The 17,634-nt window shown below is 43.3% G+C and overlaps 1 protein-coding gene across 1 annotated transcript in view; it reads right to left on the bottom strand.

The window, feature by feature from the left end:
• Positions 1–515: 515 nt before the first annotated feature.
• Positions 516–17,634, bottom strand: part of si:ch73-281f12.4 (RA_Radil_like and Myo5p-like_CBD_Rasip1 domain-containing protein) — a 40,480-nt gene continuing 23,361 nt past the window's right edge. The window contains exons 10-16 of the mRNA XM_012880813.3: positions 16,493–16,665; positions 13,486–13,630; positions 10,911–11,071; positions 10,505–10,820; positions 3,229–3,344; positions 1,592–1,731; positions 516–1,482 (exon numbers count right to left, since the gene is read on the bottom strand). Coding sequence (XP_012736267.2) covers positions 1,386–1,482; positions 1,592–1,731; positions 3,229–3,344; positions 10,505–10,820; positions 10,911–11,071; positions 13,486–13,630; positions 16,493–16,665 — 1,148 coding nt within the window. The 3' untranslated portion in view covers positions 516–1,385. The remainder of the gene's footprint in view (positions 1,483–1,591; positions 1,732–3,228; positions 3,345–10,504; positions 10,821–10,910; positions 11,072–13,485; positions 13,631–16,492; positions 16,666–17,634) is intronic.

Raw genomic sequence — 17,634 nt, 5'->3', positions numbered from 1 at the left:
GCAAAAAGGGAACTAAAAGTAAGTAAAATGTTCTTGAAATTAATGTATTGTTCCTTGATTTGAGACGCTAAATAGGACTATTTGCCAATAGAATGAGTATGTTTAACCCTAAAATAAGATTATTAGCTATCCTGCACTTCAAATAAGATGATGGAGATTAATTTTTATTGTTTTAAGTGCAAAAAACTTATTCCATTGGCAAATAGTCTTATTTACCTGCTCAAATCAAGGAACAATAAACTAATTTCAAGAAAATTTTACTTACTTTCAGTTCCCTTTTTGCAGTGAGCGTGGCTGGGCTCAGGTTCTGTCTGGTGGACAGGCTGTAGATTTTAGTCATAATCATTAACATCAGCAGAAATAATCAGTTAAAATGCTTTTGAGCAGAATTACTGAAATAAATCAACTTTTTGGTGATATTCTAATCCGTCAGTTTGTTCACATTTAAATGCTCAGCTCTAAATACTGGACAGCTGGAAGACTCAGATGATTAAAACCAAACTTTTAAAACCTCATAAATGTGAAGAGCATGACTTTTATTTGGCTGATCAGAAACCAAACTAAATATTTAGATTTTTTTTTTTTACCTCACTTTGTTCTTCAAGGTCATTACGATTGTTTTACAAAACCATTAAAGACGTAATAAGCTCCCAATGAACGCAGAGTAGAACGGCTGCACATTAGCAAAGACTTTGGAGAAAGGCATCAAACCCTGAACTTGATAAAAAGTGTAAATTTAAGTCTGAGATCCACTGAGAGGGACGATCAGCAGCAACAGCCTCCAGGTTGGTTTGGTGTTAAAATAAAGTTATAAAAACTCAGCTTTGGTTTAGACTTCTTCAGTGTGGAGCGTTACAGAAGCGCAGCGCCGCTGAATCAATGCAGACATCAGAAAAACATGAAAGCTGCAGGAAAAAAAAAGGATTTCCTGCAATATTTGATCATTTTACATTCTGAAACCTCTGAAGCGTTTCATGAAAACGACCAGAAGCAGCTAGATTTACACATTTCTGACAAAATTCACACCTTCAACAACAGATGATTGTTTAAACTAAATGATCCAACTGCTTCTTCTTTTGGTAAAATGTACTTTCACGTTTTTAAAGCAAAGTGAATGTCTCCATTTCCAGTTAAAGCCAGTAATGAGTGAATGTGAAGCAGCGCGGTGATCCTCAGGTTGTGACATCCTGGTGGCTTTGGCGGGTCTCAGCCATCTTTACACGCCGTCCCAGGCCCAGTAGGAGATGAGGAGCAGGAAGCTTGTTTCCTTTGGCTTTGGGATCCTTCCAGTGAGAAATACTGAAATACTGACTCTAGATGCTGCAGAAGAAACTGCCACCCTCTAGTATTTTATTTAAATTGCACTTTAGTCATCCAGCAGATGATTAGTTTGTAGCTGAAGTCTTGCTGCTTGGCTTCGTGTCCATCTTTGCGACCAGCAGCCTTAGAGTGTCTCCGGATGAGCGGATCAGCTCTCTGCCGCTGGAAGGAGCAGACAAACCGAGCTCTGAGACACGCAGCATTCACAAAAACAACAAACTGGACTCAAAGGTCAGCTTTAAACCAGAGGACTGCAGAGCGGCACACTTACACGTTATACTCCATCCCTACCAGGCTGGCGCCGTTCACAGCCAGGATCCGATCGCCCGTTCGCAGCTTCTGGCAGCGAGCGGCCGGAGAGTCGGGAACCACCGACTTCACGTAGATGCCGCTCATCCTCAGGGGAGTCTTCTGCAAAATCAAAACACAAGCACTGAGATCTAGGGAGAGTATTTTACTTACTTATACAACGCTGTGCTGAAGTATAATAAAAGCTTTGATTATACGTGGTTTGCGTATCATCTGGATGAGCCGATACGATTCTCCACACGGCTCAGCTCAGCTTGACTTGATTTGACTCTAATATTTATTACTTTGAAATTAGTGCTCAAAGTCATTCAATCAACAAAACCAGCCAAATATTATATTTATGTTGAATTTATTGAACACTGATATATTAACAGGAACATAAAGTGCATTTGGCTCAATGCATTTAACGTGTCACAGAAACCAAAAATGTGCCAAACGTCTGATTTTAGAGACGAAGGCGCTTCTAAAATCCTGTCAGCCGTTCAGCAAATTCATCTCACTTCCTCGCTGTGAACAGTGATGGCTGTGATAACGCCCCCTAGGGGCTGGGAGGTATATCAATATTGAAAGCCAGAATATCGATATTAAATCGTTTTAAAAACATCGATATTAATCTTTGTACCGATTTTTATGCACAGCCATACTCCAGACTGCTGACCTCGTCATGATTTAAAAGGCTGCTGAAGTCGAGGAATAATCCAGCGTTGAATCGACACAGAGAGAACTTAGAAAAGACCCAGTTTGTGACCTGCAGCACGTCTGAAAGAAACCATCTGTTGTCTCTTTAGCTGAGTCTGGAGATGCACCAAGAGACCAGCTGGTAGTTGATTTACAGCTCGATCGTTTGTGAGCGCTGAGAAGCTCAGAAATCAGCTTTTTTCTAACCGACAGGAAGTAAGAGCCATGAGCTTCACACACACAGCAACCCCCTTCAGTGTGGAAGTGGTTACTGAGTGAAGCAGAATCTCAGCTGGTTATTTTCAGGATGACTGAGGAGTTTAAAACCTGTTGGTTCTGCACCTCAACACGTTAAACTCCCAGTAATTCACATCTTTACTAAGACTTCCATTAAACTGATTTCCTAGTTAACATCTTATCTAGACTTTGATGCTGACAGAAATAACTTTAATGTCTGCTAAAGAAACGGGAAGAAATTGTGTTTCAGTGACAGAAAGACTTTGACTTTTCTGTTTGAGACACTTGTTCAGACCCAGAGTTGTTATTTGAGTAAAGGATTTAAAATGTCAAACATAAAAAGGTAATTTTCCTTGTTTTAATAGCTGAAAAGTGAAAGCGTAAAAGGTTTTCCACCCAAAGAGGTCTGCTGATGTCTGCAGGTGGTTGAAGAGCTGTGAGGCGTTCTTATTTTCTTGGATCGGACATGTGGGCCAATCAGAGTCCAATCCACAGTGTTTTTTCTGATTAATGAATGGCTAATCTGGAAAAGCCATAAAATAAGCTGATGGCTGTCTGCGGTGGGAGTAGCAGGCCAGAGTTACGTATCTTGATGAAACATCTTTCTGAAAATCTAAAAACAGCAGAAAAAGCTGTGAATACTGATCCAGTGTTGGGAGTAGAAAGACGTGATTGTTGTCTCACCGTTCCGTCGACTAGAGCCAGTCCCAGACCGTGGGGGCCTCTGCAGATCTCCACTGTGAACACTTCCTCTCTGTCTTCTTCCACGTTTCCTGCCTCAGCCTCAGCGCTCCCACCGCCTAAACAAACACACAGAACCCACCAGTTCAGAGTCCAGATGTCCACCGGTCCAATAACGGCTACCCAACATTCATCTGCACTGGTTCATATCATCACACATTAAATGGACTAATTCTGAACATTTATCTCTACCTAACTCTGCTGGTGTAAATATCAAAGCACTTTGTAAATGTTTCTTTACTGCTACATAAAAATATCCTCTCATCTTTTTATTCGCTATAAACACAAACTTTATTGTATTTTAGGGGATTTTATGAGAGAGATCGACACAAAACAAAGCAGAAAGTAAAAGTGTTGTCTGCGTTTGTATTCAGACCCCTTGGACCAATAAAAGGCCTCACAGAGCAGAAACAGGAAGCAGGAAGTGTTTTGGTTCTGACCCGACCAGCTTTACAGAAACTCTAAATCTCAGCCAGACTGACTGGAGAAAACATCGTTTTAAAGTTGGATTTAGATCAGGATCTGATTCTAAGGATTCTAAGGTATAAATGTTCTTTGACCCAAACCTGTCCAGTCCATCTCTGACTGAAGTGTTTGTCCTGCTGGAACCTGAACATTTGTCCCAGTCTCTAGTCTCCTGCAGCTTATCCAGCTCCATCCCTTCTCCTACCAACTCTGACAAGCTTTCTAATCCCTGCTGAAGACAGAGCCCCCAGCATGATGCTGCCACCGCCGTACTTCTCAATACGGACAGAGTTCACGGTGAGCTGCAGTGTAACTTTTCCACCACATAGCGTTTAGCATGTAGGCCGTGGATATTGCTTCATCAGACGATCAAAGGATGGGAAACTGATTCCTAACCTAATCCAGCTTTAGTCTGCTGGGTTCCTTCACCTTCATGATGCCGGTTCTTCTCAAAGGAACATCTAAGGCCTCCATAGAACCGCTGGATCTAAAGCATGGACCTGGAACTACATGAGCAGGGCTCTCAGGGAACTCCCCATGAACAAATTTCCAAAATACTTCATTAACATAAAGGAACTGAAGGAGCAGCGTAGAGCGGTGTGGGGCTGAAATTATCAATGGAAAAGCAGCAATAGTTATTTCTACACATACTTCATTAATTGGATTTTGTTTAAGTTTAATAAATAAATCAAAGTCCATCTTTTTTAATTTAAGATAATTAAAATCTTTCTAATCTCTAGCCAGACAACAGATGATGTCAGGTGGTTTTCTGGATGAGGCCTAAAACAGGAAACAAAGAATGGAAATAAACACTCTGGGCTTCCAGTCATGCTGCTGACTCAAATCTGACGTCATGATGCTTTTTTTCACTGCGATGATGATATATAATTAATTTCCTCTTAAAAACAAACTTTAAACAGGCACTCCGCTGTCATTAACTGAATGGATCACCTGAAAACATAAAACTGCCTCTCCTGTGCGCCTCGTGCTTTTTTTCGCCCCATCCTCCACCAGAAGAGGACAAAAAGGTCCAAACTATGCCGCTCCACCCTTCCTCTCCTCCTCCTCTTCCTCCCCCACGGCTGCCGTCTGCCCCCTACGCAGGACCTGTCCTGAACAATGCCGCGGCCGATTAAGATTCCACGCACCAACCCAGCTGTAAATTCCCATGACAGATCGGCCGCTGCTCTTTTCTCTCCTGACATCACCACCTCTCAGCAGATTAAGGGATTACTGAACTTTGAAAATGCCGCCCGGCAGAACCACGGAGGTAAACGTGCTGGAGGTTCTGGCAACGTAAATAGATGTAAAAATTATTATTAATATTAGGGATGTACGACGTATCGGTGATAATATCAGTATCGGTCTGTGTTGGTAATTCTTTAACAGCCTGTCAATTAAACTGGGACGTCTTAATGACGGATGTTTATTTTTGTCTTGTTTGTTTATGTTTGTGGGGGGTGGGGGGGCATTGTTTTGGTCATGTGACAGTGACAGTGCAGGATTATGGGATTTTTAGCCAGAGCAGAGAATAAATATCAGCGTCGTAGACCGTGTCGAAAGCGTAGGGAAATATATATAATATTAGATTATTCTCATTAACTGTTAATAAAATTGAATTTATTTAATTTTAAATTTCTTCAATTATTCCAGAACCACTTGAAGAGTTGAGAATTTTCCACTTTAAAAGCAGGGTTGGGGTTAAAAATAATACATTTAATACTTTAATATTACATGATTACATTTTTAATGATAATGTTGAGCTTAAATGAGGCGACTGTTGCAGAAATATTTAATCTTCTGAGAAATAATTCTAATTATTATATTTATTATAATTATTAGTTATGCTTTTCTCTTTAAATGAATAAACTGCTGCAGGTGTATTTCCATGACAACTACAACACTTGTATTATTTCCACATGTAATTAAATAAAATTTTGATCAACAACAGTTATTTGACAGTTGCATGTTAATAATATAATATATTATATTAAAATAACAGCAATTGCTGGTGTAATATACCAGCCATGGAGGACAGACCATCAGTGGATGGTGACGGTGCCAGATGGCTCTCAGTGTAATTCGTAATTCCTTAATGCATTTAGGCAAATGAGCTTCAATAAAAGCTCAGAGAGAAAACACGGGCCACCAAGAACCAATGAGAGTAAAGACACCTGATTAAGATCCTGAAAATCCTCCGTTTTAAAGTTCTATAGGGGCGGCCATTAGAACGGGGGGGGGGGGGGGGGGGGGGGGGGGGTATTAGCACGGCTGACCTTAAATCACACGAGACGACGAGGATTTTAAAGGTCTCGCTCAAATTTGAGTCTTGTTTCTTCAGAATCTAGAAAACACTGAAGACTGGAATTAGTCTTATTCTACGCTGGAATGACCAGAAAGTTTAGGATTTAGGAGTTTCTTTAGTGTTTTATTCTATTTTTTCAATAGATTTCAGAGAGTTTATTTTATTTCTGTAATAATAACGATCAGCTTTTATCGCTGCAGGCTTTCTGAGATCAAGATAGTGTCTATCAGCATCCAAACACACATTAATGTTTCTTTGACTGAAAATAAATGAACTTGTAACAGGGTTCCCACAGCCTACCGTTTCATGGAATTTTATGGAAAAAAGTGCAGCATTGAGATGTTCAGAATTATATCAATTTGTTTCACTTACTTTCATCTTTGATTAAGCTAGTTTTTGACTTTGACTCTAAAAAGTCGCTAAATATAGCGTCAAAGTCGCTGAGTTGGCAGCACTGCGTGAATGTAACCGATTGGACGCACGTAGGCCTAAACCGTAGCCTAGCAACTAACGAAGAAGAGCAAACGTACTTTTGCAAATTAAGTCTGCGGAATCAACATAATTTTAAAAGATTGTGTGGTAGTAAAATAATGACATGAGTCGTCATCCGTGTGAACTTTTAACCCCACAAAGAAATTCAAGGACTTTCAAGGACAAGGTGTTTTTTTGGCTGTTTTCAAGAACTTTCAAGGACCTTGAATTTATTTTTTCAGATTCACAAACTTTCAAGGATTTCAAGGACCCTCAAGAACCCTGTGTAAAGAGACTGAAGCCGTAAAAATGGAGGAGAAGAAGAGAAAAGATCTCCAGATGTCAAACCCTCACAGGTCTCACAGTAGACCTTCAGGGTTCTGATGACGTCCGCCTCACTGTGTCGTAACTAAATAATTTATTCTCAGAGACCAGGGAGGTTCTCATCTTTGTAAACGTGCCCGTTTCTCTCCTCATGTGGGAAAGTCATTCTAGTGTTGCTGAGTGTTTTATAATCAACCATCAGGTGGTGACAGCATCCGTCTTTAGATTCAGCCTCTGGGCGTCAGGCCGGCCGTCAGGTCAAACATTTTCACTATGAAAGGCGGCTTTTCCGTGAGCTCGTCCAAAAAGTGACGTATGCTGGTTCTAATTTCCTTTTCTTCTGTCTCCTCCACATGACCTCATGACGGAGGAGTCCATGAGCAGCGGGGCGGGAGAGGAAGCAGGCTCTCCTCTAACACCTCCTGCCTGAGGAGCCAGGCGTGAGTAAGGCGCTGCTGCCTGCGTGGAGCCAGGGCTTCTGGGTAAAAACAGCCAGCTGGCCCTTAAAGACGAGTCGCTGCTGTTTGTTGTGTAGCAGCATGAAAAGTGAGGGTTTGATCTGAGGAGGCATGAAAAGCTGCTGCGGTTAAAGTGAAGCCATGAAGGGGCCTCTGAGTGGCGCCGCGCTGGTTGTCTCTGTTTCATGGTTTCTCTGAGCTCTCCTACTCTTCGTTATCTTCTGCTGTCTTTGGGTTTCAGCTAATGCCTTTCAGCTGTGATCGCTGCTTTAGGAGACCACTTCACAGAATGTGTGACGTCAGGAATATTTGTACAATCTGAGCTGGAAAGAAAAAAAACTCTCATGACTTTTTAATAGGGCTGAACGATTTTGGAAAATAATCTAATTGCGATTTTTTTTCTTAATATTGCGATTTAATGCAATTTTTTTTTTTTTTTTGTTCTGCCTACGATATATTTCAACCAAAATTGCAATTTTGACTTTTCTCTGCATTAACCACAAGCAACAAAAATGGCCTCTAAATAAAGATGTTTGTAAACAAGGACTATTTTAAACAAGAACTTTTAATGTTTCTATTAATCAGAATATTATTCAAGAGAACAGCTTTTAATTGATTTGGACATCAATCCTTGTTGAACATAAAGTGCAACCAACAAGAAAGTCTATGTATTAAACTGATTGACCAGAACTTAATGCTATGTATGATTATATAAACTCTAAAACAAGTAATAAAATTAGATTATCTCACTGCTGCAACTGTCTTCCCTTCCATGTGGAGGCAAACCCACTTTAAACATTTTACCAACACCTAATGGACGTGTCTAATTCTCTAATTGTTACATAGCCAAAAATTGCAGACTCTGCGATTTTTATTTGCGTTTTTCTAAATCGCGATTATATTGAAAATGCGATTAATTGTTCAGCCCTACTTATTAACTTTCAATTGTCCTGTTACTGAAATGTGCAATATGTGCCTAATAAACAAGTCTTATCTGCAGCATGAATGACACCTTCCCAGCGATTCATTAAGAACCCTTTATATGAAGAACATGACAGAAAGAAGGAGGACATCTAAAAGTCTTCTTCCTTTAAATCTCCATCTCCTTGGCTTAGAGGCTCATCTGGACAAAGAACTGTGCTGTTTCAGTCAGTGGAGACAATAGAGGCGGTCCTTTCTGAGTCAGGTGTTAATAAAACAAAGAGTGCGCTCAGAAAAAGTTACTGAAAGCTTCAGATGAAGGAAACATTTAATCAGAGGTGGATTTGTAAGCCCAACGTCTCACAGCCAAAAGACAGTCAGAGATGTGAACTTATAGATTGTTTTAAGTAAAAAGACATAAAGTGGTGAACCGCTGCAGCAGCAGCCAGCGTGACAGAGACAGAACAGAACTGGAGCATGGACAGTCAGGACACGTCATTATAATGAGGGACAGGAGTAAAAGTTTGGAGAAAGATGCTGATTTTTTAGTCTAGACCAAAAGTTAATGTAAAGGCATACTATGCAACATTTTTCAGTTAATTAATGTGTTCCATACCGTTTTGGATGATTAAATGAGTCATTTCAGGTCGAACAAAGGTTTTCTCGGCCGCCCTGGTGGTCTGTGGGGGAATTACCGCACTTGCAATAGTGTACCGCGAGCGAGCTATTTTTAGAAACACAACGTCACGATGACGTCACATCACGTGGTACGCAGTAGGGCAAGCTTGCACAGTCCGCCGCTGTAAAAGAGACGTGCGTTAGCCTAGGTTTTACTCGGTAAACGACTGCTTTTTCCAAATCTAAGACCATGGTTTTTAAACATTGTTGCTATGGAACGGGCAACAGCGACTCGAGGTACGCTGATCGGCCGCATATGAAGAATGTTTTCTTCAAGACTGCCAAGGAGAAATGTGTGCGCTGGGACCGGGGCGGTCGGCCTACACAACAGTTCAACCCGGAAAAAGTTACCAAATTCAAGTACATATGTAGCAAGCATTTTGTCGGAGGAAAGGGCCCAACCGAAGAACATCCTGACCCAATTCCAGCGACATCAAGTCAAGGTAAGAGTATTTTGGTGGCCGACATGTTAATAAAGTAGCGCCTGCTACCATGACAGCATATAGGCTATCATGGTAGCAGGCGCTAACATGATAGCCTGCTACCAGGATAGCTTACTCAAAAACATTTCAAATGAGACAAACATTAAACATATACCGATCCCTGGACGGACGCCATGACCGCCGCACAGGAAAAAAAAAAACAAAGCTTACCGTTCGATCAACTCGGCCTGTTTTCCGTTTTTCTTAAGCCCTCGAACCTCAAGCCATCGTTTGAGCTGAAGGTTGGTGTGTTCTTCGACAGTTCGACCAGTAAACCGTGTGCCTGGAACATCGTCTTGGGAAAGTTTAACGGCTGCAAAGTCGGTCATATTACTGTTTCTGTTGTGCGTGTAATATCTGGTTGCTACGGGCGTTCTCTACCTGTATGTCCTACCTAAGCGGCAAAAGGGGCGTTGCTCTTGAGATGGTGACGTCACGTGCGCGGTACGCTATTGCAGGAGCCCTCGGCCCGCACTCACAGGCTCAGAAGTCTGGTGCATCGTGAGAGTCGGTCTTGCTTTACGGTGAGAACTCCATGTATTTTTGCGCTGCCATTCACTATATGCACGCGTGAAAGCAACAAAGAACCGCGTGTTAACGTCAAATAAATATGCAAGCATATCGAGTTTTATTATTATTATTATTTATTTTTTTGAATGTTGGCGAGGCGGTAGCATGAGTTTGGCGCAAAGATAGCGCTGCGGGAAACCCTGATGTTCATACTTTCACTGTGTTAGTCATTGTTTGTACTGCAGTTTTTTCCACTTTTCGTTGCGTTCGCCTGTCTGCTAAGCTCAAAACAACCGCGCCTGGCTTGACGGAGAAACCAGAACAGCTGAGCATCTTTATGACAGAGCACTTTTACTTTCGCCCTCTGGGGGGAGCCTTGCTGGAAAATCAACCCCGGTTGCATAGTATACCTTTAACCTGCATCATTAATTCTAGTAGACCCTTTGAAATGTACCGGTGAATAGCGCGTCTTTGGAGATATAAATGTCATAGATTGGCTCGCACTACTGTGTATGTGTTCTAGTTTAGCTTGAAAGCAGCAGAGCTTCAGTAAATCAGATGTTTAGCCCTCATCCTGAAGCACCAGCAGCCTGATGGTGGCTGACCTGTGGTTAGCCGGCGGGCGCCCTCCCGCAGGTCGGCCTCCACCTCGGCCAGCTCCGTGCCCTGCGGCGTGTTGGGCGGAGTGAGGAGGCAGGACGGGTCCAGAGCCAGGCTCTTGTGGTAGCTGGTGTCCGCCTGGCCAGAGAGGGAGTTCTGCAGCTGCAGGCTCTTCAGCTTTTGGGTCAGAACCGCTTCACAGCTGCTCAGGTCACCGTGAGATCCGCGGGTCTGACCTGCTTCTGGACCGGGGTGAGGAGAAACCTCAGGAAGCAGCTGGTGGGCTGCTGAGGTCACTGAAGGGCTCTCACCCCTGGAAGCCTGAGTTTGGGCGACATGAAGCTGATCAGAGACGTGTGGAACCGTCGTTAACCAGCGGGACCTCGTTACATGTTCTCCGGCAGGACTTACGGTCTGGGCTTCATTGTGAGGCAGCCTGCCGATAAAGTCCTGCAGACGAGAGAGCTGTTCAAAGAGAGCCGGCTCCATGATGGGTTTACCGAGCTCCAGGTGAAAGGTGCTGCTGGGCAGGATGAGAGGCGGGTGGTTATCAAAGCTCTCCAGGATGTCTGCTGCAGAGGAGAAGAAGAAAAACGGTTATTATCAGATCCAACCCTGCAGGTTAAAATGAAGCTGCTGCATTTGGTTCAGATGATTAAGAGCAGCTAATTAAGACAGGAAGCAGTAAAGCTAAAGCTGATTGGAGGAGACAGGCTGACAGGAAATTATTACTTTAAAAGCTTTTTCAGAAATACGACTGCAGTAAATATTTCTCCTTCTCAGGTTTAGTTTTTGTTCAACAACAAAGTTTAACACTGTGTGCCTGGCTCCAGCCTTACGGGCTGTTTATTTACACAGAGAATGTTCTGCCTGCGGTTAATGAAGACAGTATCGGTGAAACCAGCTTTGCTCTTTCAGCTGATGTTGTGTTCAGAACCAGGTTCCCTCTTGTTTTATAACCTGGCTTTATTAAAAGTCTAACAGTCCTTGTTTATCTAGAAGTGTTGTGCAGTCACGCATGTGACGGATGTCAAGTTGAAACATGTCAGCTACATAATACGTTGCTCTGATTTCTGTTGAACAAGGATTGTGGTTACTCTGGTTTACTGTAAACAGTGATACGCTGAGAACAAGAGACGACCCGGTGCCGTTTCATTTCATCTAAAGTCTAATTAGACGTTACAGATTAGATCATATTTAATCTAAAATATGAAGTCAGGGATGATAAAGATGGTGCCTTGTAAAATTATTCACATCCCTTTTTGTCTCGTTAAAACCAGAAACATCAACTTAAGATGCAGAAATAATAAAACTAAAATGCCTTCTTCTAATCTCTGTACAAATGAAATTCATTTAACCCGAGTTCAAACCCAGCTGAAGTAACACAGGTGAGTTTAGGACTAGTTTAAGTTGTTAAATATTATCAGAAGCTGTGAACATCTAGCAGAGCTCTGTTCAATCATGGAGAGAGCGTGGACCAACCGCTCACCCACCAACATACGGACGTCCACCTAGAGACAGCCGGCCAAGGAGAGCGTTCTTCAGAGAAGCAGCCGAGAGGACAACGGTAACTCTGGAGGAGCTACAGAGATTCAAGGCTAGGGTGGCAGAACGTTTCCACACAACTAGCGCCGCACAAACCGGGCTTTTATGGAAGGGCGATGGGAAGAAAGCCATTGTTGAATGAAAGTTAGAATAAGTCCAGTTTGCAACAGGCCAGCAAACATCTGAAACAAGGCGCTCTGGTAATGAGACAAAAACAGAACGGTTCCCGCTACATGCAAATGCTTTGTTTCCCCACAGTGAAACACGGCGGTGGGAGGGTGGGACATCTTCAGCAGGGAGGGGGAAGCAGATCAGAGTTGATGTGTGGAGATAAATCAGGACAATCCTGGAACAAAACCTGCTAGAGGCTGCAGAGGACCTGGGGGGAAAGGACCGGGGTGGAGGAAAACCTCCCTGAACATACGTCACCGTCAGAGACGCAGCATCCTGGTTTAAATGGCCTAGTCAAAGTCCAGAAAGAACATAGCTGCTAACCGATGTTCTCCGTTCAATCTGAAAACCTTTAAATGTGCAAAGCTGGCTGAGAGAAACCGTACCTAAAGTAACTTATCAGCTCATAAGGCGGTTCTGCACAGTACTGACCCAGCGGGCTGAACCCAGCGGCACTCCACACTTCTCAGCTTTCATGGTTTAAGGCAGACGTGTCCAAAGTGCGGCCCGGGGGCCATTTGTGGCCCTTGTGCTGATTTTGTGCGGCCCTTCAACTCCATTTTAAGAAAGATTTGAACCACCAGCAAAGGTGGCTGATACAAATGGCAACTTTTAATTTTTAATTAGGGCAAAATTATTATAGACAGGTTAAATTTTTACAATTGAAAATGTCAGGTGAAACACAAAGTGATTGTTTTTTAATGACCACACCTTTTACATTCTCTTTAAATTCATAGCAAATAGGACCACATCTATCCAAGGTCGTTTTCTTTGGTGCATTTGGTTCTGATTTCAAAGATATAATGACCAAATCCTGTTCTGCAATTCTTTTTTTTTTTTTTTTGATCAACCCCGAAATAATTTGTGAACTGGATGACCATCTTTTGATGAGGCAAATGAGCAAAACCTTTTTAATTCAGATCTACAATGATTTACACATCCCTTTCTGGCTGAATTTCTGACTAATTAGTTTAAATAAAATGATGATGTTTTGTAGAGCAAGTTAAAAAAGTAATTTTATTTATTAGTTTTGTGGCCCTCGAGCACCTCTGACTTGATGATTTCGGCCCATGTGGCAAAAAGTTTGGACAGCCCTGGTTTAAGGCGTCTAGATAAAAATTAAGCAGCGTCCTGCAGAGGCAGTTAAACCAAACACGTTAAGGTCAGTCTTGAGCTTCCAGGTTGAATCGGCATAAAATCTACATTTCACCTTGAAACACACTTCTACATGAACCAGAACCCAAAGCGGAGCCGTGTCTGTGGAACCCACCGGTCCGGGCTGCATCCTCGGCTTCATCTTCTGACGGACTCCAGCCGCTCAGACACGGCTTCCCGCCGCCGTACTCCCTCAGCATGTGGTGGAGCTGCGCCGGCTTCAGAGCAGCAAACTCCGTCCTGAGGGACGCCCAGGAGGCCTAGAGGAGCACAGGGCACAGGTTCTGTGGTTGGTTCCCATCACGGAGGATTCATTATGAACAAACAGGCGTCACCGCTGTCTCAGGAACGTGTGAGGTAAACCGATCAGAGAAAGAATAAACAGGTTTTAACAGCATTATCCCACCACCTGATGTGGGGAAATATGCCGATAAATACAGCAGCAGTTTGGGTGTCAGCTGGATCTCCCGCAGCTCTTCTTCTTCTTCTGCTTCTGAAAATCAGGCGTGTGCTGAATTCCATTAGGGAACTTCCTCTTTGCTCTCTACACCATGAGAGGTGGACCGTTACTGTGAAAAAGGGTTTATTCCAGGTTTGTTTTTGCCAGCCATCTTAGTTTTAGTCTTTATTATTGTTAGTTTTAGTCACATTTTAGTCGTTACTAAACAAAATAGTTTTAGTCCAGTCTAGTCGACTAAAATTCAAAAAGGTTTTAGTCAGTCTTGTGTTGCAATTCATAAAGCAACAGTTAACCTCAGCAGTTTTGAATAATAACAAGATTCCTTACCAGACTGACAGCTGTTTTTTAACAATTAAATAACTTAAACAAGTGATATAAATCACCCTAACCCGACAAACCATCCACTAGTGTTTTCGTCCAGTCCCGTCAACGAAAACTCAAACCCACGTCATGAAAGATCCAAGTTTAGTTCGTCAGTTTTCGTAATCGTGATGGAAATAAAGGGGCGTCGACAAAATAATTTCATCATCGTTGACGGAAACAACACTGCTGGAGTGGACATAACCATCAAATAAACTTTATTCGATGGTTATGTCCACTCCAGCAGGTCAGCCATGTTTGAGAAAGCCCAGGTCTGATCTTCAGATGACCGAGGAAAGCGGCTAACGCGTGAGGAAACATATGAGTGACAGGAGAGAGCGACTACAGCAAAACAAACATCACAAGTTTCCTTCTGACTTTAGCCAGACAGTCTGAGGCGACCACAGAAACTCCTCTGACTCAACACTGAGAGGCTTCAAATCTGCAGCAGAAAGCTAAAAATGTCTACAACTTATTGTTTGGCAGCTTTATTCCTCTAAAATGTCTGCACCAAACAAGCAACGCCACATCTGTGCTGTAGTCGACCACAGCCCAGCCAGCCAGCCGCTGCAGAGCCGTGACGGAAAAATAAAAAGCTGTTGAGGGTGTGTCCCGCTTTGTGGCGACCACAGAAAGTGATCTCATTCCAGAGCCCTGCTGGATATAAACTTAGCAGCCAGACGGAGAGCGGCAGCTTCTGCTGCTGTTTCAGCTTCACGCTGAGGAAACAGGTGTCAAACCACCAAGTGCAGCTGAAGCAGCTCAAAGAGCTCCAGTGAAAACGTGGTTGTACCGTAGCAAGGCGCAGGTCTGTTACGGTTTTAGTAACTTTTTACACAACGGTAGAACGAGCCGGCCGACGCTTCATTCGTTCTGAGGCGACCGTCGTTTCCTGTGAGCTGAGGGAGAATGATGTGAAGCTGTCTTGTTTCCATGAGGTGAGAGACTCACACAGGGATCAGAATCACATCATAGAAGCAGGTCGCAATAGAAAATCCTCCCAAGATAAAACACATAATAAATTAAATTGTCAATGCTTGAGATTTGTGCATATTTGTGATTATTTACTATCATGAATCAAAGAAAAGCTCAACTACCAATAGAGATAAATTATTAGGGAATGGTCTGTTTATGGGTTTTAAATGAGAGGAAGGCTAAAATGGTGACATGTAGGGAGGAAATGTGGGTGTAAGTGAATATAAACACTTTAAACCACAGTAAGTGAAATCTTAGTGATTATTTCCCCCCAAAAAAGTCAAATTTCAACCTTTATTATATATCATAATACTGATTAAACTACTTTTCTACTCTTAACTAAAGTCCCTCAGACTTCCACTAATCCCTGTTTCCCACATCGACAGCCTAAACGCATCATCCTAAACCTCCGTGTCTTCCCACGCATCTAAACGCCTTGTTCAAAATGAGAGGGCAGAATAATTTACACAAAGGAGGAAAGTCCAGTTCAGGGCAGCTGAAGCCCCCCCCCCCCCCACACACACACACACACACACACACACACATGTTCAACGTCACCATATTTAAGGAGCAATAAGATCTGCGCCTCTTTACCGGCACGTTTACAGGATCTGCTACAGAAACGATGGACTTCCCTCAGCAGCTACTGATGGTTTGGGAGGAAACAGGATCTGAACAGGCAGCTAAGAGAACATGCTGCTTAAGGAGGATTAGGAGTCCAGTTGGGAAGCTTCTGCAGCAAAGCTAAAGCTCACCGTGGCTCAGTTCAAAATAAACCCATAGATCGTTTTATGCATCGCGTTTTCTGGATGTTCTGGTGAGTAATTCCTGACATACGGTGAATTACTGGGCATGAAACGCTCCAGAAAGGCTTTACTGGAATGACCTAGTGTAATAAAACCCTTCTTTTAAACTAAAGTCAACAGGATCTAAACGTGTAATGGGTTAAACATGATTCCGGTTCCAGGGTTTATATCATCTGTACACATTCAGTCACACCATGATGTCATGAGTTGAACATTTTAGGGTATTTACCGACTTGGTTCCTGCGAGCCGTTTCCTTGTCTCGGTGGTAGCAGAACAATAAAACGGCGACTTGTGTCCACATAAACAACTTGTTTCAGGTGTTAAGTCTCTCATAAAGCTTTGCGACAGTAAGAGCAGAGAAAACAGTGAGCATGGCTGCACTGGACGGTGATCCTGCTGACACCTTAGAGAGAATAAAGCATTAAGGAGGACGGTGAGTCCGGCAGCGGGCCTCTGCTGCGGGGCCGACACCCGGCTGCTCTTAGACAAACAGGAAAGGAAGGAGCGGATGTCTGCTGACCTGCAGGAGGGTTTCTTTGGGCGTGGCCAGCAGATTGACAGCAGCAGAGAGCTTCTGGAGGAATTCACCGGCTATGTCGCCCAGACCGATGTTCTGGACCCAGTCCATGAGCAGGTCCAGGTTGGCCCGGATCTGCACGCCGCGGGACCACTGGTAGAATCCGGCCACAGACCCTGAACAGCCACAAAACCTCAATTAAAACAATCCTCATTAGAACCATTAATAACATGCTGGGCTATGCAGCATCAGAGCAGCAGAGATAAAAGAACCAAATGAAATATGAGAAATACAGGAAAGGAAACAACCTATAGCTAAAACAGGCTATATGTGGCTATGTTTGAGGCTCAGTTATTACAATGAAGCTTATGTCAGAACTTTAAAGTTTACTACACATGTAGAACCCTGATTAAAGGCATACTATGCAACATTTTTCAGTTAATTAATGTGTTCCATACCGTTTTGGATGATTAAATGAGTCATTTCAGGTTGAACTAAGGTTTTCTCGGCCGTCCTGGTGGTCTGTGGGGGAAATACCGTACTTGGAGCCCTCAGCCCGCACCCACAGGCTCAGAAGTCTCGTGCATCGCGAGAGTCGGTCTTTCTTTACGGCGAGAACTGCTACACGCCCCCAGTGAAAGGCGTGCTCGTTGGTAGCGCAGTGGCGATATTTGTGCAGTTATCATGGCGGAACCAGCGAGAAAACAGCGAAAGCCCATGTTGGAGCAGGCAAGAAAGAGGAAAAGGGCTCTGGACAGAGAGAGGAGTCGTACACGGGTGAACATAGAAGGCTGCAAGGCTGCAAGGCTGACGCGGACCTCGCGTTTCTGCTGATGCGATTGTAAGTAACATTGGAATGGTTTCTCTCTCTCTGTGTGTATGATCATACCTTCACTGTGTAAGTCATTGTTTGTACTGCCGTTTTTTCCACTTTTCGTTGTGTTCGCCTGTCTGCTAAGCTCAAAACAACCGCGCCTGGCTTGATGGAGGAACCAGAACAGCTGAGCATCTTTATGACAGTGCACTTTTACTTTCGCCCTCTGGGGGGAGCCTCCGTGGAAAATCAACCCCGGTTGCATAGTATACCTTTAAAGCAACACTCTAGAAATGAAAAGATATCCCAGCAAGCCATGACTGATGGGAAT

The sequence above is a fragment of the Fundulus heteroclitus genome, chromosome 16, assembly GCF_011125445.2.
Source record: "Fundulus heteroclitus isolate FHET01 chromosome 16, MU-UCD_Fhet_4.1, whole genome shotgun sequence".
NCBI lineage: Eukaryota > Metazoa > Chordata > Actinopteri > Cyprinodontiformes > Fundulidae > Fundulus > Fundulus heteroclitus.
This window is presented reverse-complemented; position numbering and strand designations above follow the sequence as displayed.